At 36.4% G+C, this 27,611-nt stretch overlaps 1 protein-coding gene across 1 annotated transcript; it reads right to left on the bottom strand.

Moving 5' to 3' along the window:
* Positions 1 to 1,475: 1,475 nt before the first annotated feature.
* FGG (fibrinogen gamma chain) lies at positions 1,476 to 9,580 on the bottom strand. Its single transcript, XM_004446464.5, has 10 exons — positions 9,359 to 9,580; positions 9,214 to 9,258; positions 8,839 to 9,022; positions 8,636 to 8,729; positions 6,936 to 7,066; positions 6,501 to 6,634; positions 5,447 to 5,631; positions 3,810 to 4,087; positions 2,223 to 2,392; positions 1,476 to 1,696 (listed from the first exon to the last, which is right to left on the bottom strand). Exons 1-10 carry the CDS (start codon positions 9,434 to 9,436, stop codon positions 1,682 to 1,684), a joined length of 1,314 nt encoding a protein of 437 aa, XP_004446521.1. The 5' UTR covers positions 9,437 to 9,580; the 3' UTR covers positions 1,476 to 1,681.
* Between the last annotated feature and the right edge of the window lie 18,031 nt (positions 9,581 to 27,611).

The raw sequence follows: 27,611 nt of genomic DNA, 5'->3' as shown, positions 1-27,611 counted from the left end.
TTCTACTAATAGCTGCTGGACTAAATGCACAATATGCAGATCGAATATGAGCTCAGGACACCCACAAAACCAGGGAGAGTCAAAAAGTTTTCAAACAAACATTATAACTGATGTTTCAGAAGAGGCACTGCATAAGTGATCAAGGGAAATCTTAGAAAATTTCAGACTTGAAATTTATTTTATTACATTTTATATTATACTTTCTTTAAATGAAGGACAACTATGTACAATTAAAACATAGGTCAAGATTAGACTTTGTTAAAATGTATATATATTTTAACAGAATTATTATTGTAAAATTATTTTTCATCTGAAAGTTATACTAAGTATTATTTTTAAATGTTTCCATGTTCAGACAGATCATGCATAAAAGACAGAATTTCCATACCCCACCCCAGCAGCAACACCTTGCATTGGTGTGGAACATTCGTTACATTTGCTGATAGCACACTTTAATAATTATACTATTATTATATATTAGTAATATACTACCATGGTTTAAATTGATTCTTTGTTTATATAGTGTAGTTCCAAGGTATACAATCTAACATTTTCCCCTTTTAATCATATCCAGATACATATTTCAGTCTACTAACTGCATTCACAATGTTGCGCTACCATTACCACCATTCTTTACCAAAACATGCCCATCATTCCAAATAGGAACCCTGTACATTTTAAGCCTTAATTTCCCATTCCCTATCCCCACCCTGTCCTCTAGTAACCTATATTCTAGATTCTGGCTTTCTGAGTTTGCTTATTCTAATTGTTTCAAATCAGCAAGTTCGTACAATATTTTTCCTTTTGTGCGTGGCTCAACATGATGTCTTCAAGGGTTCAACCATGTTGGCGCATTTATCAGGGCTTCATTCCTTTTTTGGATGAATAATATTCCTTTGTGTGTATATACCACATTTTATTTATTCATTCATTGGTTGATGGACTCTTCCATCTTTTGGTAATTGTGAATTATGCTGCTGGGAACATCGTTGTGCAAATATCTGCTCAAGTCCTTATTTTCAGTTCTTCGGGCATATACCAATTACGGTATTGCTGGATCATATGGTAATTCTATACATAGATTTCTGAGGTACCGCCAAACTGTCTTCCACAGTAGCTGCACCATTTTACATTGTTACCAGCAATGAATGAGTGTTCATATTGCTCCCACAACCTCTCCAATACTTGTTATTATCTGTTTGTTTGTTTTAAATAGCAACCATTCTATTGGATGAGAAATAGTATCTCACTGTGGTTTTGATTTGCATGTCCCTAATGGTTAATGATGTTTTCTTGTGCTTTCTGGCCTTTTATCTTATATCCCCTGGAGAACTAAACCCATGATTTCTGTTTCCTTAGTAACTTCCCAAGAGTCAGGTATGGTGTTTAACTTTTAAAGTGAGGACTTTGTAACTACTGATGATTGCTCAATCTGTAATTACTTAACTGAAGGAAAGAGACTTTTTAATGGTAAATAAAAGGCACGAACAAAAGGTTTATTGAAATGGCATGTAGAAAAATTATCACCAGCATAAAACTATTAGTGGAGTTTTCAACATGGGTTCTTTTTATTCTTAATATGAAGTGAGGCTTTGCAAGTCCATTGTTTCATAGGAAAAATATTATAGTTCTCTGTTCAGATAAAGTCCTTTAAAAAAGCAAATCACTTTTGAAATGGTCTTTAAACGTCTCCAGCCTATGACCAAAACAAAAATATATATAATATATATATATATATACACAATTCTCTTCACTTAAAAAGAATTAAATATGGGATGAATTAGGGGCAATAACCATGAGGAAAATATTTAGGCATTTGAAATGCTAAAATTTACTTTTTTAATTAGTATATGCTAAAATGTTTAAGAGCTAATAGAAAGCAAAAAATAATTACCAAGACTGACCATTATAAAACATGGCAGTAGTTTTATTATTGCATATTTAGGAAATAAACCAAAATGTTCTTTCCTCAAATAAGGATTCTATAACAACTGAGTTCAATAATTTGGAATATACTCCAACGTGAGTTTGAATTTCCACTTAAGGATAAAAATTCTTAAAAGAGGACTAAAAGTTAATAAATATAGCAAGAGAAATGTTTTTGAAATTTTTTTGAAAAATTTTGGGCCAATAGAAATTAACATGGTAGTTCTTCTCTACAAATAACGCCCGTGTGAAATGGTTTAGTCATAGTCTATCTCAACATGATGTTCTGTTCCGACCTGTTTGGCTCCCCCCAAGTGGTGCTGCTGTCCTTCTCCAATGGAGAGTCTGTTTAATGGGATAATCTTCATGGTGGTTTTCTTCATGGAATACCACCGGGATTTCCAAGTGGCCCAAATAATGCCATTATCATAACCATTAGGAGTAGATGCTTTTGAGTAAGTGCCACCTAAAACAAGTTGTAGACATACACATTATTGTTCTTGAATTTCCTTACCTCAGCAAGTCTATAAAGAACAGTACATTTTGAAGTTCATTACCACTAACATCAACTTTATAGGTTTATGTACCAATTGAAAATATTGTTAAAATTCCTAAAATCTCAATTCCCAATTGAAATAATTTACTCTTAAACAATCCCTTACATCTGTATTTTGAGTCAGAGCCTCATCCACTCTTGAACTTTATTCACTAGTAACAGGGTTAAGAACCCCAGAGGTCCCCCAATGGCCTCTTTCCCTAAGCTGAGCCGCCCTGATTCAACTGTTATGGACCATCTTTTCTCAGGCATGCCAGAACGGCAGGAATCACAAGATTCTTGGGCAGGTGATCTCAGATTAGCTGAAAACAATTTGATGGAGAATTGCATCAAGTATGAGGGAATTTAGAAAATGGTTCTGGAATTTTATTTTACATCACCATTATAAAGTGAATAGGTTGATTCACCTTTTCCTAGTCACTGGACACCAGACAGATCTCATGCAATGTGAGGAGTTACCTGTCTTCAATATTAGAGTGTACCAGAGTTTATCAAAATGGCTACGCTGGTCATAGCGCTTAAACACCTCCCCAAAGCTTCTTCTAATGGTGGGGTTTGTAGATGTAAAGATAAGTTAGGTTTCTCAAAAAGAGTAGTGAAAAACAAAGGGCAAGTACAAACAGTCTCTGACAAGATTCCAAGTTGGCTCTCCCCAGGTCAGTACCCTGAGGAGGGAAGGTTGTGCATCAGTAGATAAGATAACCATATTTTAAGATTCTTGATGGATCCCTTAACATCAGTAAAGCTTTCCTGCACATAACTGTTGGATGGTAAGAAAAGCCAACCTTCAGAGCCTCTCCAGCTTTATATTAAACGATAACCTGCCTCTCAGTCATAAAGTGAGTCCAGCCTATATTCCTCAGACCTGTGTCTTCTCCTCTCAAGCTTTCATGGCTTCCTGTCCTAGCCAGTACTTCCCTATTCTTTATTCTATCCTTTCAGACATCAGCTTACTGATTATATCTGGCACATAGCTAATGGGAAGTTGAACCAAGCTAATGTGTTAAGCATAAATGTGATACTTAGTCTACTCAGATCATATGTTTGATATGCCTACAAGAGAACACCATAAGTGCCAACTCCAATGATGGTAGCTTCAAGTACAATAACAAACCACTGGATAGTTTGCATGAGGTGGGTTTCTTGTAAAGAGGCTTATTTTAGGTATAAGTTCAACATTATCCATTGCTGACGTCAAATAAAACATGGCATGGTAAGAGCTACAATTACTTTACTAGTAATTTCTCACTTCCTTATATCTACCTATTACCTTTTGTAAAAATATAGACCATACACTGATTCAGAGATCTGAAAAAAAAAGCCATACCTTGGTAATAAATTCCGTTGAGGTGGCCAGCATGGCACTTGTTCATCCACCAACCAGACCCATCCTGTTCAGCACAGTTGCCTTCAAACTTATCATTGTCATTGTCCCAGGTACTGAACTGCATGCCATTGTGAGATGTGAAATATTTATCACTAGAATCATCACCAAAATCAAAGCCATCGAAGGCGTCACCGGCATCTCCACCAATGAAGTACGCATATGTGAGGCGGTATTTGTCAGCTTCAGGTGTCACCCTGAACGTGGAATAGTCTGCAGAACTGGGAAGAAGGGAAGAAAAATATCCATAACCTGAGCTTCAAAAAGGATCTCTGAAGTTCCTTTTTCCATAAGAGAGTTGACTGGAATTTTAACTGGGCTTCTTAAGACTGAAAAATGCTCAGTGAGTGATGCTTTCTGCAAATCTGGCAAGAATCAATGTATGTGCCAACCAGTTCAGAGCTTACAGACACCCTGGGTCTAAAAAGGTTCCAGGACATTCCAGTGAAAACTGAAAACGTCACACTATAGTCTATCTTTTGCCTATAAGAGCCTAACATTAAGTCAAGATGATTGGATGAATCTGACTAATTTCACATTTTCTACTTTTATTTAAATATTTGGCATTGTGTGTACAATTATCATAGACCTTGGAAATTACCTGACAATTAGTGATCATTAATTAATGCATCAAAGTAGAAGGAGTTACAGCACCATTAGCCACTCATACCACTGGAAGGGTAAGGTTCTAAAGGGAATTTTCTTTCCTAAGGTAGTGCAGTAGTGAAAAGTAGAAGGGCTTCTGAGAGCATCAGTGAAATGAACTAGTCCCTTGTGGCCCACAAAGCATGAACTGTAGAAGTCAGATTGAGATTCTCCCCCAGAAAAAAATAGTGAAAGAGGACCATAATTCTGTAGTACTATGGTACTATTCTGGGTATACGAGGGGGAAAAAAAGTTACCTCTTTGGAAACGGAATGTATTTCTTTATTCCAAAGACATGACAAGAGGTTAGGATATTTCTCCTCATTTTAATTAGGTATGCAATGCTCAAAGGACCCAGAGAGCTCTATGGGTAAATGGAGGTCTATCTCACCACGGGAGGGGGCTAATTTAATTTTAAGGTAGCCCATGGATTGGCCTGGCTGATTGGACCTTAAAGCATTGGGAAATTTAAAGATGGATTGGCTTTTCAGTCAGGATAGTGGTTAAGAAGGTGGGCTCTGGAATCAACTATATGAGTTCAAATCCCACCTTTGCTATTTACTAACAATGTGAGGTTGGGCAAATTATTCCATTATGTGGGATCAATAACAGTACCTACACAATAAAATAGTTTTTTGGATTAGATAAGGTTATAATTTCATGCTCAATTTCAACTTCATATTAAAATCTCAATAAATATCAGTATTATTTTGAATGATACTCAGAGATAGTAGATTGCACAAAAATACTCAGATACAGCAAGGATAGGATCTGACTACCTCTTTGGGACTGCCCAAGAACCAAAGTAATTCCTGGGGAAAATGGTCCGATGAAAATGCATTTGGTAGACTGCCTTGGCCATTGGTCTAGCTGAATAGTGTACATTTCAGATGGTCCCTACAGTAAAAAGTTAAAAAGTCCTTTCTAAAGAGTACCTGGTTCTGCCACTCCAGTCCTCCAATTGCACTCTTAATGCATATGGTATTGCAGACTGCGTGGTTATCAAATGGATCTTCTCATTTCCCAGCCAAAACTCTGTTGTGCCAGTAGGAGACAGATGCCCAAACCCTTCTTTATATTGAATCCAAGTTTTCTTGAAGTCCAGACTGCCATCAAGTCTCTAAGTCCACATTTGCATGGACAAAAGGAAACCAAATATTGTTAGTGGACATAAAGGAAAGTTATGCATATTTTATTTGAAATATTGAGTGTATGACTTTATCATCTACTAACTAAATGACCTAGGACAAGCTGCCTCAGTGTCCTCATCTGTCAAAATGAGAAGGCTGATGCTTACTTCTTAGCACTGCTGCAAGGATTGCATGAGAGAATGTAAGAGAAATACTTAGAAGCATGCCTAGCACATGACCAATTCTAAATTAATGGTAGTTTTAAAGAGACCTAGAGGACTTCAGACTCCAGCTCAATATTGCTGATTTTTGTGCTGCTTGTGGATGGTTAACCCATTGCTCAATATGTGTCTCTCAGGTCAAAGCCTGCACTGCTTACTCCCTCTGAAATCCCCCTGCAGGAATAGTTGTAACAGTGGTTGAAGGTAGGCAAGCCAGGATCCTCAGTGCGTGCCAGAGGCAACAAAGAGCGCTTGTCTTACAACAGCACAATTGTGTCCTCTGGGGGGTCTTCCTGTGATGAGCAACCTATGAAAGAAGGCCCTTCTATTTCTATATCCCTACAATACTGTTTTTATGTGCTATCAAGAATCTAAATCAGAAGTGCCAGCATAGTGTAGAGTACAAATGCTGGAATCTGACTGCCTGGAATTCTGACTCTATTACTCATCATGATGTGACCTTGGGCAAGTTATTGAACCTCTTATATCTCAGTTTTCCGATCTGGAAATAAAGGTAATAATAGTACCGACCTCAGAGGGATGTTGTGAGGGTTAAATGATCAAAGCGCTTAGAAAATCATCTGGCATGTGGCAGAAACAATGTGGGCATTTATTAAATACAAAGGAGGAAAAAATACCTGCTGAAGCACAGTCCATCCATTTCCAGATGCATCGATTTCGCAGTAGACTAAGAACTGCTTCTTAGCTTTCAGAGGTTTGATAAAGTAAAGCCCACTCTCTTTGGCTCCCTTGTTTGCAATGTCTTGACAATCTGAAGAAGGAGAAGAAATTTTACTGTGGTTTGAAATCCAGGGTAGTGTCTCAACCTTGAAAAGAGCTTTGAAGCATGTTTTAAACTATTCATCTCCAAACGAAGTATTTTCTTGCTCCCCATCTCATCATTCCTTTCAAACAATTTTCAGCTACTCAGGAAAAGTTCAGGAAATTGGAATCTTTAGATTTACAATCTAGACACCTTCCAAATTAGTCCTGTACATTCCAACACATACAATCATTTTTACTTTGTGTATCGACTTTGGTGAATATAATACTAATACAAATCTTTAACTTACCTTTCCCTGTTTTATCATGTATTTGTACTGTATCTTTGCAAGGTTCCTGACACTTTGCTTCAAGCTGGAGTGCCTTCTGTTTCAGGTTAGCAATCTTCTGGTTATTTGAATTATATATATCCAGCAAAAATCTACAAGCAAAATAATAAGATGATAGAGTGTTACCTTCAGAGGAATAATTTTGAGTTTTCTTAAATAAATACTCCCTTATTTTCTCAAGAATCACTTCCTGACAAATTATTTTAATTGTCAAATTCCTGGGGAAACTGTGAAATTATACAACTAGGTTGAAGTGAATAAAATTCTATTTTTTTTTAAAACAAACAAAAAAGTTCAATTAAAACAGGAATACAATTTTGACCTGAATTTTCCCACCTACAATGGGGACATACAATTTCAACTCTGAACAGAAAAAATCTGAAAAGTCCTTGTTCAAAACACAAATGCACTGCACAGGGGTCAATCTGATTTTTATACCTTATGCATAAGGAGGAGCAGATAATGATCTACACAACTGATAAGCCTGGTTATTAGGAATATTTGCTGATGAATATGAAGCAGGAAAGGCTCTGTTTAGTAGTTCAAATGTGATGAAGTATTATTCTTTTTCATTTGTGGGTCTACTGAGGATCAATTTATCCTCTTCAAACTATAACTTACATGGCAAAACTATGTGGGGCAGTGTCTTACATATAACAAAACACTTAATATTTCTGTTAACATAGCTTCAGAAAAGATCTGGGGAAATTAAAAATCCTACTTTTGTAGTTTTTCATAGGGTAACTTTGAATATATTCAGAAATAAGAGAAAACTATCTACAGTGCACAAACTGTTACATCTTTCTTTGAGGTAAAGAAAGGAAGGCAAACTATCTGACCACTTTTTTCTCTACTGTGCCTTAGGAAAGTTCTGGACAATAGTCTCCTTAACTTCAGTGATGGCTAATAACAATACAAATTACAATCGTTAACAAAAATAACAATAGTCCTCTGATCTCAGAAACGTGAGAAACCCCTCTTGGACCACTATTGCTCTGCTCTTACTTGGTCATGCTATTTTGAGAAAAATTTGGAAAAAAAATTGAGGAAGAAATCAAAACTGTCAATGAGATCCTGTTTCAGAAAGTTTACGAGACCCTGGGAAGCAGTTAAAAGAGCATCTTAGTGAAAATAGGCGATGACCTAGTTGTGAGTTCATTGCATTATGATAAATACGTAGTTTTACAATGTTTGTTAAATTTGTTCTCTTAAGACATGTTTTCTTTTTGTGCTCCACCTTCATTATGATTTAATTTAGTAGTCAAGACCCTTCTGATGCTTTTACTCGTTAATACCTTAATGCTGATTTGCTAACACCTACACAAAACTTTACTTTTGACACTCAAATTCCCATCAATTTGAATTTACATTGTAAAACAAATGGGGAATATGGGAGAAAACATTTTGATAAGTATGATCATAAGAGTTTTTGCAGACATCTAGACCACCTTTCTCCCACATGATTATTAAAAAGCAAGTACAAAACAATAAATTAATACTACACTACAAACTCCTACCCCACTTGTTCAAGACAGCAGACCTAATATCAATTGGATGTTTTAAATGGAAAAATAAAAAACATAAAAAATCACACTGAAGTTTGGAATGCTGAATAAAAACTAAATCAATGTTGTAGAACAAACTAAGTCAAAAATGCTCACCGAATACTTGACTCGTGTGTTAAAATTGTGGCTTCATATTTCTCAATTTCTTCTATCATTTTCCTGGAATTCTGAGTAGCAGTATCTACCCTACCTAAAATATATGGGATTAGAAACAAAAAATATTTAAGCAAGTGGAATAACAAAACCAAAAATAACAGAACTTAATTTATTCTTTCGGTCAAGAACCTTTAATTCCTCACTTGGTTTTGATGGTTCATCAGGATTATAGACGACTTGCATTGCTTTGACCAGTTCTCTTACTTCTGATGTTTTGTTTTCAGCTTCATTTAAGACGTCTTCCAAAGTCTGTAGATCCTTGTCTATATTGGTTTGGTAAGTAGACAGAAAATCTGCAATGCCACAGGTAGTTGGGCAATAACTACCCTGAAAATATAACGATAAAATATTTTAAAAATCTTGATTAAAGCTACACTTAAAGTCTATACATAAAAATAGGTAAAACCTAGACTATTTAAAAATATATATTTAAGGTGCCAAATGACATTCGTAAGAGAATTCCTTTTCTTTATGGCCCTTCCCCAGTTCAAACAAAGCCAGAAACAAAAACTACTTACAAATCTTTCATCTAAGATGCAGCAGTTCTCTCTGGTAGCAATATACTAGAGAAAAAAAATACAGAAATTTCAGTGTTCACCATGTATTTTCTTATTTTTCAGCTTCCCCTTTAAAACAAATAGGTTTTGTGAACAGTGCACTTACTGCCAGGCATGTTGAAGAGAGCAATACAAGAGTGGAGAGGTAGAAAATCAAACGCGGGGGGTGCAAGGGCAAACTCATAGCGCCTGGGGGTGCCCGGTACTTTGCCGAGCCCTGCAAGTCTGCGTTGTGGCCGCCGGTCTCCGGGAGTCCCTTTATGTCAGCTCCGCGGATGGATGTGGCTGCCAATGACTGGAGCTGACCACGCGACCTCCTTATCAGAAGGGCAGGGAAGACTTTCCCGTCTCTTTTTACCTCATTCAGGTTCCCAGATTTTGCAGTTTCAAGCTCCTCCTTTTTTGGCCCAGTTCAACCTTTCTCCTCTGGAGCAAAATCATCTCCAAAGGCTAGTGAAGCATTAGCTATTGCCAAGAGGAGGGGACTATGTGATGCAATCTCTTCCAGTACAGGGCTGGGAGGGCAAACAGAGCATCTGACCTCGACCAGAACAAACCCGGCCAGATTGTAAAGAAGAGCAGGGTGCCATAAGCCAAATTAGAGAAACTCCTTTCCGCCCCATAGGGATGAAATTACGTAATTATTTTTTAACCTGCCATTGTAGCGTATGATAAAATTGGTTCTGCAACAGGAAACTTTGTCTCCCGCCATGACCCAATTTGTCAGTATTCCCAGGAAAGAATGACACTAGAAATTTATTCCTGCCCTTCTGTGTTGACCATTTTTATGGGATCTCAGGTTTGTCCGTGAGCGTCTGAGCTCAACTTTTTCCTTTGTCTGGCAGAACCAGCTGGCATGCCACACCGTCTGTCACAGAGGGGAAAAGAGGCAGGAGGCCCTGTTTTACCGGAACTTCCATCCTCAGAGCAGGGGTTCTTAACCTTTTTTGTTCCAGGGACTCCTTTGCCAGTCAGGTGAAAACCACCGACCCCTTACTAAGTCCACACTATACTGTGTACTATTTAATCAATGTATTCACCCACACCAATATGTCCCCACAAGAATAATGTTTTTTTAAAAATTTTGATTCAAGCTCACGGAGCCATAGTTAAGAACCCCTACCTCAGAGAACAGTCTGGATACAGGAGGCAGGGACTAGGAAAATGCACCTCCCACACATCTTATTAGAAACATGGCTGAAAGGAAAGGAACAAAACAAGGCACGAGGGAGGGAGGCCATCATCTTTGCTCTTCTTCCAGACCTTCCCAGTGTACTGGGAAAACACATTTATTATCATCTCCCATTGAATAATTTTCTATTTAGCGTTGCCATTATTACAAATTTTCCCTATTTTTTGTTAGCCTTCAATTCTTCCTCTGAAACCAATCTTTTTTTTCAGTAGTTAGTCTTACTCTTTTTAATTTTAATTATTTTAAAGATACTTAGATTACATAAATGTTACATAAAAAATGCAGGGGATTCCCATATGCCCCACGCCTCACATCTCCCACACTTTCCCACATTAACAACATCCCTCATTAGAGTGGTATATTCATTGCAATTGATGAACACATTTTGGAGCATTGCCACTAAACATGAATTAGAGTTTACATTGTTGTTTACACTCTATCCCACCCAATTCTATAGGTTATGGCAAGATATATAATGGCCTGTATCTGTCATTGCAGTGTTATTCAGGACAATTCCCAAATCCCAAAAATGCTCCCATATTACACCTGTTTTTCCCTTTCCCTGCCCTCAGAACCTCCAGTGACCACTGCCTCCACATCAATGATATAATTTCTTCCATTGCTAGAATCACAGTAAGTCTATAGTAGAATACTATAGTAAGTCTACTTTAGTCCATAGGTTATTCCCCAACCCTGAGGATTCTGGGATGGTGATGCCCACTCCACCTCTAATTGAGAGGGCGTTTCAATCCCATAGATTCCATGGATAAGAATCTCTTGCTTGCAGTTGTAGACTTTCTTGGTTCCTTGGTATGGTGGTTGTCCACCATCACCTCCTTGTTAGTTGTCCTGGGTGAGGCCAATGAACTGGAGAGTAGGTTTTACAACTCTGCTGAGATTCAGGACTCAGCAGGCACATGGACAGCCAAAGATTTAAGTCTCTTGGACATACACCTACCAACTCTAGTACTAATTATAGGTTCAAATAGAAGGTCAGAAGAGCCATGAATAGAGAAGCCACAACTGAGTCCAATTCTGTCATACTGGGGAGCATAAATTCCAAAGTAGTGTCCACTGCCAAGGCACCTAACTCTTGAGTTATCTGCCTGGACTATAGTGTCTAGATGTCTCCACATCCCTCAAGAGCCTCTCTATTTGGAGTAGTATTTACTTTGGCAGTCAATGAGATCCTGCTGAGACATGCATAAGTGTAACCTTGGAATGAACTCCTGACTCACTTTGAAGTTTCTGAGCATTGTAAACTCATTTATCTTTACTTTTTCTCCCTTTTGGACAAGGTCTTTTTCCAGTTGCATTGCTAGTTGGTGATTGGCAGTAATCCCTCAGTGCCAGGGAGGCTCATCCCAGGAGTCATGTCCCACTCTGGGGGGAAGGGATTGTATTTGTATGCTGAGTTAGGCTTAGAGAGAGGCCACATTGGAGCAACAAGGAGGAGCTTGGGAGGTAACTCTTAGGTACCCTATAATACTAGGCTAAGTTTCAATTTCAAGAGTAAAGGTCCATAATCACAGTCATCAATATCAAGGCCTGTCAATGGGCCATCCTCCTTCACTAGTTATTGCCCCTGTACTTGGGGATTCTTGGTGTTTCATTAGAGAATGTAGCAGAGCTCTCAAAGATGGAAATTTGATATTCCTTTAGTTATTGTGTGAATCTTCACCCATCATGAAAATGCTCCATGACCACTTGAACACATTTATATGCCTTATTTGTATGCCCATGTGAGCTTCTTCCCATGCATCACCCAGAACTGACACTGACACCAATGATCCTCCCCTGTCACAGGTGGCACCCTTCTGTGATCTAAAACATCTTCAAAAATGAAGCCAATAAAGTAGCCAAATACAATTAATAAGAAAATGAAATAATGATAGTTTTAAAAATAAGAAATAAAGTACAAAATATTATAAAAGATAAAAATAAAAAATTGGGGCATAATAAACAATAATGAAAACATATTTTAAAATGTAAAAATATTTTTAAAATTTTAAAATGTCAAAATTTTTTTGACATTTTGCCTGTCATCATCGTAGGATCTGTTGTCCTGTATGTACAATGAGAGTTTCTTCCATTTATTCCCCCAGTGTCTTACTTTTTTCATTTTGTCTTCAAAGAAGTTTTAGGTTACAGAAAAGTCACGTGCCTGATACAGGGGACTCCCATATGCCCAACATCCTACCCCTTTTCCCCCTTCCCCTATTAATAACATTGTATATGTGGCTGGTACATTTGTTACAACTGATGTACCAATGTTGAAACATAGCTACCAACCATGGTCAATGGTTTACGTCATGGCTTACATTTTGGGCCATACACTTTTATAAGTTTTGATGACATTTAACATGGCCTTTATCCATCATAGCAAGATCATGCAGAATACTTCCATCACCCTCAAAATACCCCCTGTTCCATCTCTTCCCCTCTTCCCTCCCCCTCCCCTTGGGACCCACAGTGACCACCAGGCCTCACTCCTTGAAGGACAAGATTCACAGTTACTTGCAACAACACTGAGGGCTTGACAAACTGGTCTGTCTTCCCCTATTACTGCAAATTTTGATGAAATTTATTATGGACAGTTACAACTCATATGAAAAAAATGCTGCTAACACTTAGTGTTTAATTCTGAGTCTTTGCAGAGAGATATTTTATGCTTGAACTTGAAATTGAAGATAAATATTTATGTTTATTATATATTCAATAATTATTATAACAAACTCTATAAATAAAAACCAGATTTGTTGCCTTTTCTCTCTTCCTTAGTAGTTCTCCTCTCAGACTTACAGCTTATTGCCAATCACATCACCATACTAACATGATTGTCTCACAATATTTCTAATAGTCCTTATCTATTCATCTGCTCTGTTGTCAAGTCTTGTTATCAAAACTATTTTCACAATGTTATTGCCATTTTCCTCTTACTTTCTATTCCCACTGCCAACATCCTAGAAGAGGCCTTTATTATTTCTTGTCTAGACTGCTTGTCTAGACTGCCTGCACACTGGTCTATCTTCTACCACTACAGTCACTTCATGCTCCAAGCCATTTGTCATACCGCTGAAAGATTAAGCTCCCCATAATGTAGCTCTGGTTATGATCTTAACCGTCTCAGAAACCTTCAGTGACTCTGTATCTTCCATCATGGTGAACGCAGATATAACAATTGTCCCTTCCTGCTCTTGCTGCTTTTCTTCCTTGATTCTATTTCCTACACCCTTGAGTCTAACCAAATTGAATCACATAACCTTTCCTTAATATGCATCCATATAATCCTACGTTTCAATTTTGTTTTTCTTCTTTTTTTCCATGTAGATTTGTCTGCTATATTGCCTTCATATACACTATTCCTTCCCCAGCAGCTTTGACTGTCAAAATCCTACACAAACTTAAAGTCCTGTTTTATGATTCCTACCCCTCCAAAATGAAAACAGAAACCCTAGAAATCACCTTTACTTCTTTCATGGCATTTATACACATGCTGTATCCACCCCATTAGGTTATACATTCATTTTTATGGCTACAGCTCCCAGTAAATCAATACGTAATGCACATAATTATTTGGTGAAACTGAATTGAATTGGGCTGTAAGTAATACTTTAAAGTTTACACATCTTACACCTCTCAAAGCTTCTAAGCTGTAAAATAAATGACTTGGGTAAGGGTAGTAATAAGTCAATGAATTATCCATCAGAAAGCAGCTATTAATAAAGAAGCAGGTATATACAAATTACCACTCAGAAATTATTGCCATTCTCTCTAAAAACAACAGCCAGCGGAATATATAAAGGAAGAAGAAAAAGATATCACACACAGCATTCATTTCAGCCACACACACAACTAGATAAAATGCTTAGGGATAAATTTAACAAGAAATAGGCAAAATCTATATGTTTTTTAAAAACCCAAATAGTGCTTGAGGGATATAAAATAAGAATTAGGAAAAAAAATCCTACTATATTCTTAAATAAGAAGATTTCAATGATTTCCATGATAATATAAGGTTGCATTGATATTCCAATATTATACACAGGAATTTTTCTTCTTTCTCCTTTTCTCTTTTCTTTAAAGAATTTAATGTGTTGTTTCTAACATTCAGTGGAAAAGGGGGAAGACCCAATTATGTGGGAAAATTCTAAAAGTTAAGAAGAGGAATTAAGGGAAAATATCTCCCAAAATTTCAAACGTATTTTAAATCCATACATTTTAAACAATGTTACTGGTACATGAAAGACAGACAGATACATTGCAGACAGACAGGCAGATAAATATAGATATTTATATAGATAAATTAAAAGATAGTTACCTAAATATATTTTAATGTTTAGTATATAAAACAAAATTGGCACTAAGATAGGAAAAATTATTCAGCAAATGGTGTTAGGACAACTGGATAGCTACATGGGGAAAACTTAAATTGTATCTTTACCTGAATCCATATGTCAAAATGAATTCCAATTAATCATATACTTAAATATAAGAAATCATAAATGCACTAGAAGAAAATATGGAAAAATTATTTATCATTTTTTAACTATGAGAGGTGTCTCTAAATATAACCTAAAAAAAACTCTGAAAAGGTTGATGAATTTCACTGCATAAAAGAAAAATATTCCTAGGCAGGTATTCATAAACTAAATCAGAGACAAAATATAAGCCAGAAAAATTTTTCAATACTTATCACAGACATGCACTACACTTTTTAATATGTAAAGAGCACTCACAAATCAATAGGAATAATGATAAAGCAAACTTAAAAGAAAACAAAGGACAGGTGCTACAGTTCATGGAAACAGAAATATGAATGCAACTCAAACATATGAAAATATTCAAAACCTTACTCTTACATAATAAGAGATTTGAATATACCATACTATCACATTAAGAATAACAAAATGGTTTGATATACTATGCTGGCAAAGATAACGGAAACCAGCATTTTCATAAAATGTGAGTAGGGATATAAATTTGTACATTTATGGCAAAGTAATTTTGCAATATCTATCAACATTTAAAAATGCACATATCCTTTTACTCTGCAATTCTACTTGTGAGACTTTATCTTACACATATACATGTGCAAAATAACATATGCACAATATTTGCAATAATGAAAGGTTGAAAATAACATAAATGTCCATCAATAAGAGTTTGTTAAATTATTTCGTATCCATACAACGGAATACTAGGCAGCCTTTTAAAAGAAAGAGGCAGTTCATCTACTGATATGGAAGAATTTCCAAGATACATTATGAAATAAAAATAAAAGTGTTCTACCACTGTGTATTTTTCTTTAAAAAATACAATCAAATGTATATACATACACTCTAGTATATGCATTGACATCATTTCAAGACACATCAGAATCTAACCATGTTCGTTTCTGTGGTGAGATATAGAAGGCAATGCTGAAGGACAGATTTGGGAAAGAATTTAATTTTCTCTGTATACCCTTTGTACTTTAGAATTTTGACCATATGTACATATTACCAATCAAAAAATATATATATTAAAAAAATACCTAATTATTGGTCTTTCACAATAATTGATTTGTTATGCTACTGATTGTTTCTCTAATATCATCTGGTTTGAATATAAAAGGTAAATAATTCATTGTCTTTGCCCTCAAGGAGAAGATAGCCTCATTGGGGAGAATACACATGAACAGTTGCTAAGAGGTTGGAGTCATTCTGCCTGAGTCTGAATACCATCTCTCCAACTTACTAGCTGTGTTACCCAGGCACTCTCTGAGTTTCAGTATCTTCATTATTAAAATAGAAATGACACTTCTAATACCCATGTCATGGGGCTGTTGTCCAGATTCAGTGAGGTAATATGCTGAGTACATTGTAGGTTACACAGAAAGTACTAAATAAATGTTCAAAAGATTTATAAACCACCAAATATTTAAAAGTGATCATTTATATTTCTATAAATAGGTATTGCAATTTCATAGGATTTTAAGAGGAAATTATAGGTAGATTTGGTTCACGAGGAATGAACTTTGTTTTTCCAGCTACAGAAAGTTGTCTTTAATAATTCATCTGTTACAACTAACCACACACCTATTCTGGAATGTTCTCTAGAGAAAATAGTACCTGGTTTAATTTAGGTGAAAATTCACTTATCAGGAATCACAAAACGATAATGTAGCTAACTAGACTGCATGTCTTGTAGAAAGTGCACTTACTATCAGTAAGAGTCTTCAAACAAAGCATGTTCAGAGCCAAGCATGGAATTACCATGGTGCTTGTTTTGCAGAATATGAAATATTGATTTGTTGAACTTAAGGTAACAATTCATAACTTTCTGCTAAATTTATATATACATGTAATCTTATAATATGCACAAGGGTGTAAATACTTAAATTGAGGAAACCGGAATTCTATTTATCCCATTTTAGAAGGGAGTACTTGTATTCCTAGCTGCTTACTGACTTGTATTGGAACCTGAGATGTGTTAACAAAATTCTAGAGAAAATATTTGCTTTTACCACAATCACAACTCCTAAATCAAAATCCTATTAGAAAAAATGTTCTCCAGGAGAAAAGAGCCAATAATAATTTAGTGGCCTACATTGTCCCAGCATTCGGTCTTGTATTATTTGGGTGTATTAAATTTTAACTGGTTGTTCTCGTCCATGTTTGAGCTCTTTTTTTTCCTGAGAAATGATAAATGATTAATGAATTTCAGGAAAGAGGAATGAGAAACAAATATGGTAGTATTTAAGCCAAAATAATCATTTAATTCATAGGTCATGGAGCTTGTTTACTGAAATAATCATTTCCAAAACTGCTTACCATCCAACTCTTTGTGTTCTGATTTGAAAATACAACATCTACTACTAAGAGTCTTCATGTATGTTGATAATTAGGTCTGTGAGCTCTTTGTCTGTTTTGTTTACCTTTTTTCAAAAATCACTGGTCGAATTTGAATTTGATTATGTAGAGCTAATCCATCAGTGAAGAAGAGTTCCCGACTGCATGATAAGTGAAATAGGTTTGAAGGAATAACTGAAAGAGCTACTGATTTTGAGCATCTTCTGTATGACAAATGCCATGCTGTGGTTTTGTTGTTGCTGTTTTGCATAAGCTCTCATTTAATCCTTAAAAGGCTAGGAGGTAGATATGATTAACTACATCTTGGAAATGAAGGAGAGGTATAGAGAGGTTACGTGACATATGCATGGTCACTGTGCCAGAACAGATGTTCAAACCCAGGGGGCCCTTTTAAATGCAAACATGAAGAGCATCTTAATCTAAGGTGTTACACAGGTGCAAAGTGTCATTATGAGAATCACAGTCACGGCTGGAACAGGATCCTGATTGTATTTGCATATACTTAAATCTATGTCTATATCCATCTTTTCTGGGTTAGAGATAAGGATGCCTGGATGATCTTTAATAGTCTTTCACAAACCTGAATTTAATCATTATACGATTAGCTTGTGTTCTCAGTCCAATTTCTAGATGGGAGCAGTTTTTATGATGTGACCACACAATGCAAACTCAGTAAGACTTGAAAAATTGGATTATCTCAGCAGGTCAAGAGAACACACATTCATGGGAGTGGTCCAAGGAAGCTTGAATCAATGCTGACAATATGTCTAGTTTTTTAAGTGAACCATTTATAGATCTAAGCAAATTTATAGTTTGATTCCTCAAAATGGAATTCTGCAAAATAGGCAGAAAGGAAAGGGGCTGTTGGCATTGTTTGACAACCAGTCAACGTAACAGTATGCATATCCTAGTAAGGGCAACCAAGTTGTCTGTTAGAATATTTGCTTTGTTTTTAAAATTAGCCCAGGGAAAGTGAAAATGAAAATGTTTTTGTAGTTGTTTATGAACAACGTGCTTTTAGTTTCACTATGGAAATAAAAGATGAGAAAAACAACAAGGGGCACCGTAAGATGGAGTACACCCCTGGGGGCAGGGCAGCAGCCACAGACTGGATTTTTAGCCTGTTCCATTTGATTTATCAGTTGGCCTAGATGGAGGGGTGTTCATATGTGTTGTGAATAGGATTTAGGAAATGAAGCAACTGGAGACTAAAGAAAGAGGGGTTATTGCATTAAGCATCAAATTCAGAGCCAGAAGTGCCAGGAATCAGGCATTTTTAATGCTGGCCTGAAATAAAGGAATGCTCTGAGGATGCCTGGATGGTGACAAAATTGGAAGGGAGAGGTGAGACTTGAGTGTTTTTCTGTGTCAAATCAGTTTCTGCTACTAAGACCGTGGTTTGCTTGTTTCTATCATCCTGTAATCTACAGTTTGAGATCCCTCATTCTATGGAAGAATTTTAGCCAGTAAATGTGAGCAGTAGCAGATTTATATGAGCAAGTCATGTGTCAAAGTAACACAAAGTTGTCAAGCTACATTCATAAAAATATGCTCTGGAGAGAAGAAAGCTTTTAAGCTGCTCAGTTGGTCTGTGGTGACAGTCCTCTGTTTGAGGAAAACTCGGATCATCTTGTTTTATAAGCTATCTCTGAGAAAAAATATTCCCAAAAAAGGGGGAAAGTATGAAAAATGGGAAATACTATTAGATCAAGAAAAAGATGCACTGTCTCTTGTTTAACACCCACGTTTGCTTTAACCTCCCACAATGTTAAATAAAATGTTTATATGATTTGCATCTTTGCTTTGGGCTTATTATTTTAGTGTGATTGAATCTCCACCCTTTCCAAGTTAAAAGCATACAGAATATGCTGTGGACAAAGGCTCAGTTTGTACTGGCATTCTGAAACTTTACTTCATCCATGAAAGGTCACAAGTGTAAACCTTCTCCAAAAGTAGATTGCAGTGTGTGCATTACCTTGAATGCTGGAGCAGTGACCTCCGCACGGTAAGCAAAGATACGATTTGCAAAATCAGGGAAGTGTAAGCCAAATATTTACGAAATATTTTGCAAGGAAGACCAGAGTGTAAACCACACTCTTGACTGATAACCACTGTGGCTGTAGATACTAAAGAACAGCCTGCCTTGCAGGACTAGCCAGGACAAGCTCATCCATAAGGAAACAAAGATGAGTCAAAATTCAGAACACGTTGTTTCATCGTTTATACACAACACAGAAGAAATTCTACTTACCAAAATCCAGGAAATCAAATGCTGATCCATGCATCTTTCTGGGTCGGAAAATGACCTCCCATTCTCATATCAGTCTTCCCTGTGGAGCTCATGGAATATACTTTTTTAGGATAATTTCCCCATGAGCACTTCATCAATATGTAATACCGCGTCATCTTATTATAGGTATGGAGGGTCCCTTCCTCAACCCCCTTCTCTTACATATCCGATATGGCAGATTGCCTCTAGCTCTGACCCAGGAACTGTACAGAATTCTCCTGGGAAAATTCCTGACATAATGCTTATTCAAATATACACCCCAAAATTTAGTTGCTAGGTAACTGCACACAGTCCCATGGTATTCCTCTGCTGGATGCTCAGACCAAGGTGGTCATTCATTCGATAAATATTTATTGAGCATCCACTCTTTGCCAAATCCTGTTCAATACAATGAACAAAACAAAGTCCCTGCAGTCAGGTTTACAAACTAGTGGAGAGGTAAGAGCAATAAACAAATGATTATATAATATCAATTAGTGACAAGGGTTGTGGACCAAAATAATGAAAGGTTAAGTGATTGAGAGCAACCTGAGGTGACGTTATTTCAGTTGGGGTGGTCAGGGAAGCACTTTATGATATGGTGACACTTGCGGGGGGGGGGGGTGGAGGAGAAGAGGGACTGGATGAGGAGGGGTCAGTTATAAAACTCATCCCTGGCTCACTATTGCCACCTACAGGCTCCCATATGATCTGCAGGGCAGACAGTTTGAAGCCAAGGTATATTTTTCCGAGGGGCTGTCAGAGATTCGACCAGACCTAAGTACGTGAAAGAAAGAGAAGTCAGTCAGAAAACACCATGGAGTCCGGCTATAGACTACTACCACGTCTCGTATCCTACAACGGAGCTTAAGTAATGTCATTCTCCTCGCTGAAACCCTCCAAGGACTCCCTATTTCAGATCCCATTAAATACAGACCTCTCAGGTTTGTGTTTAAACTTCTCCACAAAATATTCCAAATAGAACTGGTTAGCCATATTTCTTCTAAACTTGAATGAGATAACACAATCCCATGAAATTTTAAACTATTATTATAATCATATAATGATAAATTAATTGCAATAAAACATGGTAAGTGCCATGAAAGCAAGGCTTTTTATCTGCTGTTATCTGAAGCACCTAAAACAGTGCAATCAATACATACTTACTGAATGAATAAATTTTTTTACTAAAATATTTATTTAAGAACAATAATAAAACATTAAAATGCAGTCTGAGCCAGAGCACATGACCATTAAGCAGCTTACAAGATGAGACAAGCTCAATGGTAGAAGACTGCAAGTTTTCCTGCTGAGATTAGGAACAAGAAAAGGATGCCCACTATCACCATTATTATTCAATATTGTCCTGGAGTTTGTAGCTAGAGCAAGTAAGCTTGTAAAAAAATAAAAGGCACCCAAATAGGAAAGGAAGAAGTAAAACTTTCACTATTCACTGATGATATGACCCAATATTTAGAAAATTCTGAAAATCCACAACAAAGCTAATAGAATTAATAAACAAGTTCAGCAAAGTGGCAGAATACAAAATTAACATGCAAAAATCAATAGCATTTCTATACATGATAATATACAATCTGAGAAGGAAATCAGAAAAAAAATTCCATTTATAATAATGACTTAAACAATCAAATATTTAGGAATAAACTTTACCAAGGACATAAAGGATCTGTATTCAGAAAACTACAACACTTTCCTACAAGAAACAGAAGAGACTTAAATAAATGGGCGACATTTGGTGTTCATGGATTGGAAGACTAAATATCATTAAGATGTCAATTCTACCCAAACTGATTTACAGATTCAATGCAATCCCGATAAAAATCCCCAAAACAGCTTTTTTTTTTTTTTTTTGCAGAAATAGAAAAGTCAATTATCAAATTTATTTGGAAAGGTAAGGGGCCCCAAATAGCCAAAAATGTCTTTTAAAAGAAGAATGAAGGTGGATAACTCTCACTTTCCGAATTTAAAGCATATTACTTAGCTACAGTGGTAAAAACAAAAATAAAAATAAGCCAGCTTGTTCTGGCATAAAGACAGACACATTGACCAATGGAACTGAGTGAGAACTCAGAAATAGACCCTCAGATCTACAGTCAAGTAATTTTTGACAAGGTGGCCAGAACAGTCTATACAAGAAATGGTGCTGGGAGAACTGGATATCCAAATCCAAAAGAATGAAAGAAGATTCCTATCTTACACCTTATACAAAAATTGACTCAAAATGTATCAAGGACCTAAATATAAAAGCAACAATCATAAAACTCCCAGAAGAAAATGTAAGAACACATCTCAAGATCTTGTGGTAGGCAGTAGTTTCTTAACCCATTATGCTGCATGGGGCATGCCAGACTCAAAAGGACAAATAATGTATGATTGTGATTGCATTATTATAACTAAATATGTTTTGTAAACTCATGGAATTAATAAGTAGAATATAGATTGCCAGAAAATAGAATGATGGCAGAGAATGGAAAGTTGATGGTAAATCTGTGCAGAATTGATTAGAAAGTCGTTTATAAATCTTTGGAAATGAATGAAAATGTTGTTTGTGACTAGCAGAGCTGTTATATGGGTATGACAGTGGTTGAAATAGAAAGTCTAAGGACAGTTATATTACTATAAGGAAATCTAATAAATGTACTTGGGACTGCAAAACATAGTGAAACCTCATGTAAAATATGAGTACTGGTGATATTGCATATATAAGACTGTTTTTACAAAATATAAATACAAATAAACTATAGAGAGAAGGAAACAAACTAGCAGCTATGTATGGCAAGGGAAGCACAGAGAGACTGAGAGGTGATGAGTTTATTTTTTGGTTGGTTGGTTGGTTGGTTTTTGCCGTTTAGTATTGTTGATACTGTTGCTGGAATAATGAAGATACCCTAAGAATGACTGGAGTGATGGATGCACAACTATGTGATTGTACTGGATGCCATGGATTATACACTTTGAATGGATTTATGCCTTACTAATATGTATGACTAAAATTGATTTGTTAAAAAACAAAAATCAGACAAGGAAAGCCAAGTTATACCCACTTCAAAAGTATCTGTCTCAAAGCAAAATCTGCTCACATATGACAAGACAGGTCAGTTAGGAAACTTGTGGAAAGCAGCTGCTGATGGGGGAAACACGGTGGTTGTCCTATGACTCAATTTGAGAAGTTCTGGGAGGGGAGAGAGACATTCACTATGACTTTCTAACTGAAGGAGACCTCACATGTATTTAATATGTGAAAAAATAAAAGTAAAACTATGGAACATTTAAAAATAAGACAAAGTTTGGATGACGTCCATAAAATAGTCTAGACAAGTCCCAGAATGCTGCAACACTAGAAAGAATTTCCAAAAGCTGCTGGTCATTACTTCTCCCAATCTGCTCTGTGGACAGGGCCAAGGAGAGAAATGTACACACAGGCCTCTCAGCTATACTCTTTTGCCTGGACCAGGCATGTCCTAACAAAACAGTACAACTTTCTCAAAGTTAAGTAAGATAATGGAAGATGGAGGAAATGAGAGAATTTATAGCATTGTGCATTGGAGCTCTATTTGGTGCTTGCACCAACCTAGGCTAGAGCTAGAATGTGTGGTAAAGAAAGTCAAGCTGTCTTCAGCTGCCCCTTTCCTTAGACTTGTCTGTCCTGCTCCCATGTTTTAACCCACCTCACTCAACTATTACCAAGTCAGCAACAATAAGTATGCTCACAGCCTCCATTAGGAATGCTAGTGCAGCCACCCTGCCCCATTCCCACTCCAATCCACCCCTCCACTACAATCTGCAGTCAGTCTCAGACTGTGCCTGCCTCTCTGTCCGCTGTGAGGAAACACACCAGCCCAGCCCAGTCTGGCCCCTGGCCCTGCCCAAGTTCCAATCGACAAAATGGGAAATGAGACAAGTGGTACCTTCCTTCTCCAAAATTCCTACCTGTTTCCTGGTCTTAAAACCAAAGGATCTGATAAACTCAGGTATGTAAAATATGGATGACTTATCTGGCCTAAAATGTTACTTGTACTAAAACTGAAATTTAAAATACAGTTAAAACCAGACACTAAAGAAATTGTCTAAAGACATTATCTTAGTAAATAATCAGCTACTGGGAGAGATTTATGGGATCAAATAATGCATATTAGGTGACTAATTTAAGAGCAGTTGTATAAAGCAATTTAAGGATTTAAGGGGAATATTTTATTTCTTTACTAAGTACGTAGAATTTCTTCAACAGGACTATTTCTTAAGAATGCTCCTTAGATGACTTTGCTTAGATTTTATTTTAAAAATGCAATGCCTCAGTCCTCTTCCAGATCAAATGAATCAAAGTATCTGTGTAGGCCCCAGAAATCTGCATTTTTTTGACAAATTCTCCCAAGTGATTACATACATGGTAAGGTATGTGATCTATAGCCTTACACAGTAGGACTTAAAGTAAAACCCATTTAGAGATCTGAAAGGCTTTGGCATGTTGTAGGCAGGGAGGCATGAGGCAGTTCTCCCACGTGGGGAGTCCTCCATATGCTCCCATGCTTTAACCCACCTCACTCAACTGTTGCAAAGTCAGCACCAGTAAGTACTGGGGAGGTCCCCAATTTGGTTCCCTGTGCCTCCTAATGAGAAGACGAGCAGACACAGAGAGCACAGTGAATGGACACAGAGAGCAGACAGTGAGCACAAAACAATTGGGGTCCGGGGGGGGGCAATAAATAAATAGAATAAATCTTTTAAAAAAAGCAAAACTGTATCAGCATCTTTAATTTAACTTAAAAATTAGATTTTGGATAATTCAATTTATTGATGCGAATTACTTCATTTATGAATATAGCTTCAATGGCTGCCAAAAGAATGAAAACAGACTGGCACCGAGTCCTAATGCCTTACCACATCACAGAAGCCCTTACATATAATTGGTGCACTTGGCAGAAATGAATACAAAGGATTTAGGAAAGGACTGACTGAATTGGAAGGATGGGGAAGGAAGGGAAGAGTAAATAATAACTCTGAGGGATAGAAAAAATGGGGTCCCAGTAACATAAATGGGAAAATGAGAGACAAAATCACAAGTCCAACTTCTGTCATTTTAATTTTGAGGCACTGTAAGATCCCTGAGAGTTGATGGGCTTAGAATGCTGGAGGCAGAGTTTTGAGAATGAGAGTCGATGGTGAGTCAAAGAGAGGGATGGAGAGTTTCTAAGGAGAAAATATAGTGTGGGGAAAAAGGAGTCTGAGCATAAAACTTCGGGCTGAACATAAGAGCTAATAGAACAGACAGAGAAGGAAAGATCTGCTCTCTCTCTGCCTCATGCCTCTATGCCTACAACATGCCAAAGCCATTCAGATCTCCAAAATGGACTTTATTCTACCTATTTATTCATGCTTTAGAATGCTTTCAAATACAATGTAAACTGTAATCCATGCTGTGGGGCAATGCTCCAAAATGTGCGCATCAATTGCAATGAATGTACCACACTAATGAAAGAAGTTGTTGATGTGAGAAGAGTGGGGAGCATGGGGGAGTGGGGTATATGGGAATCCCCTATATTTTCTCTGTGTATGATTTTAGTTGCCTTTTTTAAAAAAGATACATAGATCACAAAAAAAATTTACATTAAAAAATATGAGAGTTTCCAATATACTCCACAGCCTACCCCCGACTCCAGTCCATTCAGGGGGTTATATGTCCCTATATTTTTTTTAACATAGCATTTTGTGTGATCTATGTATCTTTTAAAAATAAATAAAAAATACATTAAAAATAAAATTAAAGGATTATAAACAATATATTATTGTGTAAGATACTGTATACATATATAAATAATTGTGTGTACGTGTGTACATGAAACTGCTGATGGATAATATGTCTGGTAATTCAGAATGAGTGACAGGATAGACATTTTACTTACTTCATGTTCTATGGAGCTGGAACAGGGTGAGATGTCTAGTAAACAGATTTATTATTTATACATTTGGTGAAATTAATCTCTCAGTCTATTGAATTTCCTGAGGGTCTCAGAAGAATCTTTTGGGCTGCATTGCAAATGGGTTTCACTTAGCATATGTCATTATAAATGTCTGTAATTAAATAGGGCTTACTAGAGTGAGTAACTAGAATAACAACATACAGAATTTAGAAAATATGCTTTATTTTAAGGCCCTCTAGTTTTAGAGTCAGACCCTCTCTTATCTTTAATGCAACAGAGCCACCTACTGGTGAATTTATTTTGCCACTAGACAACTGCAAACACAGGCACGGATACATACATATTCACTGATGCTGCTGCACAGATTCTTTTTTTTTAAACTTCAGAAAACATTTTTAAAATTTAAAAAATTTTTCTTTCCTTTTAAGTTATATATATATACACACACACAGACACACATATATAATTAGAGAAGTTGTGAGTTCACAAAACAATCATGCATAACATGAGGGATTCCATACATTACTCCACCACCAACATTTGCATTGTTGCGGAACAGTTGTTAAAATGATAAAAGAACATCATCAAATTGTTTCTGTGAACTATAGTCCATGGCTTACATTTGGTGTATTTTCCCCTTAAACCACCCTAATGTTAACACCTTGATTTACTATTGCATATTTGTTATAGTTTATGAGAGTACATCTACCATAGGGTTCACTGTGTTATACAGTCCCATATCTTGTACAATCCACCTAAAGTGTATACTCAGTGACTTTTGATTTTATCACAGAGTTGTGCTATCATAACCTCAGTCAATTTTAGAATGTTTTCATTACTCCATAAGGAAAAATCTCTTACCCCCTAGTATCCCCCATTGACCCTTAGCACTGATATAGTACCTCTTTGCCATTGCTGCAAGAATATTACAACATTACTGTTAACTATAAACCATAAATTGCTTTAGTTGTATTTTTTCCATGTATCACCATATTCCTTTTTAAATTTTTTTATTTTTTTCTTTATTTTTAAAGATGCTTTAAATTACATAGATGTTACATTGAAAATATAGGGGATTAACAACATCTTTCATTAGTGTGGTACATTTGTTACACTTGAGGAACACATATTGAAGCATTGCTGCTAACCATGGTGTATAGTTTACATTACAGTTTACACTTTGCCCCACACAATTCTGTAGGTTTTGACAAAATGTATAATTGTCTGTATCCATCATTGCAATGTCTTGCAGGAAAATTCCAACGTCCCCAAAATGCCCCATATTACACTTATTCTTCCCACTATCTTCCCCTTAGAACCTCTGGTGACCACTGTCTTTATATCAATGTTACAAGTTCTTCCATTACTAGAATAATAGTTAGTCTGCATTGGTCCATAGTTGCATTCCCCCCTTATGTTCATTCGTTCTATCACTATATCCTTAACACCTTATACATAAGTTCTAGTTCATAGAAGAATATTCTTGAATTGTATTATTAACCACAATCCCCATCCACCGCCAAGTTCACTATGTTATACAGTCCCTAGATTATTCTTGCAGTTGACAAGCCTGTCCCTAGACAACACTTTTAGCCACAATCGTCTTTATGAATCACCAGTGTTAGTTATATTCACTATCCATTCCACACATTTACAATCAAACTTATTAAAACTTTTACATATATTAAGCATCAGCTTCCCCTTCTCAATCCATTCTATCTCCTAGTAACCTATACTCTACAAGTTGAACTTCATGAGTTTACTCATTGTATTTAGTTCATATTAATGAGACCATACAATATATATCCTTTTGTGTCTGTCTTATTTCATTCAACACATCTTCAAGGTTCATCCATGTTGTCATATGCATCCTGATTTTATTTCTTCTTACAGGTGAATAGCATTCCATTGTATACATAACCACATTTTGTTTATCCATTCATCAACTGATAGACACTTGGGTTGTTTCCATCTTTTAGCGATTGTGAATAATACCTCTATTAACATCAGTGTGCAAATGTCTGTTTGTGTCCCTGCTTTCAATTCTTCTGAATATATTCCTAGTAGTAGGGTTGCCCAATCATCTGACAGGTCTATATTTAGGT

Source organism: Dasypus novemcinctus, chromosome 1, assembly GCF_030445035.2.
Source record: "Dasypus novemcinctus isolate mDasNov1 chromosome 1, mDasNov1.1.hap2, whole genome shotgun sequence".
Classification (NCBI taxonomy): Eukaryota; Metazoa; Chordata; class Mammalia; order Cingulata; family Dasypodidae; genus Dasypus; species Dasypus novemcinctus.
The sequence above is the reverse complement of the archived record's forward strand: the minus strand, read 5'-3'. Positions and strand labels throughout refer to the sequence as shown.

Coding starts and splice junctions, on each gene's coding strand:
- FGG (XM_004446464.5), bottom strand. CDS start 9,436: ATGAGTTTGCCCTTGCACCCCCCGCGTTTGATTTTCTACCTCTCCACT. Junction 9,023..9,213: donor GCATCTTAGATGAAAGATTT/GTAAGTAGTTTT, acceptor TTATATTTTCAG/GGTAGTTATTGCCCAACTAC. Junction 8,730..8,838: donor TGATGAACCATCAAAACCAA/GTGAGGAATTAA, acceptor CATATATTTTAG/GTAGGGTAGATACTGCTACT.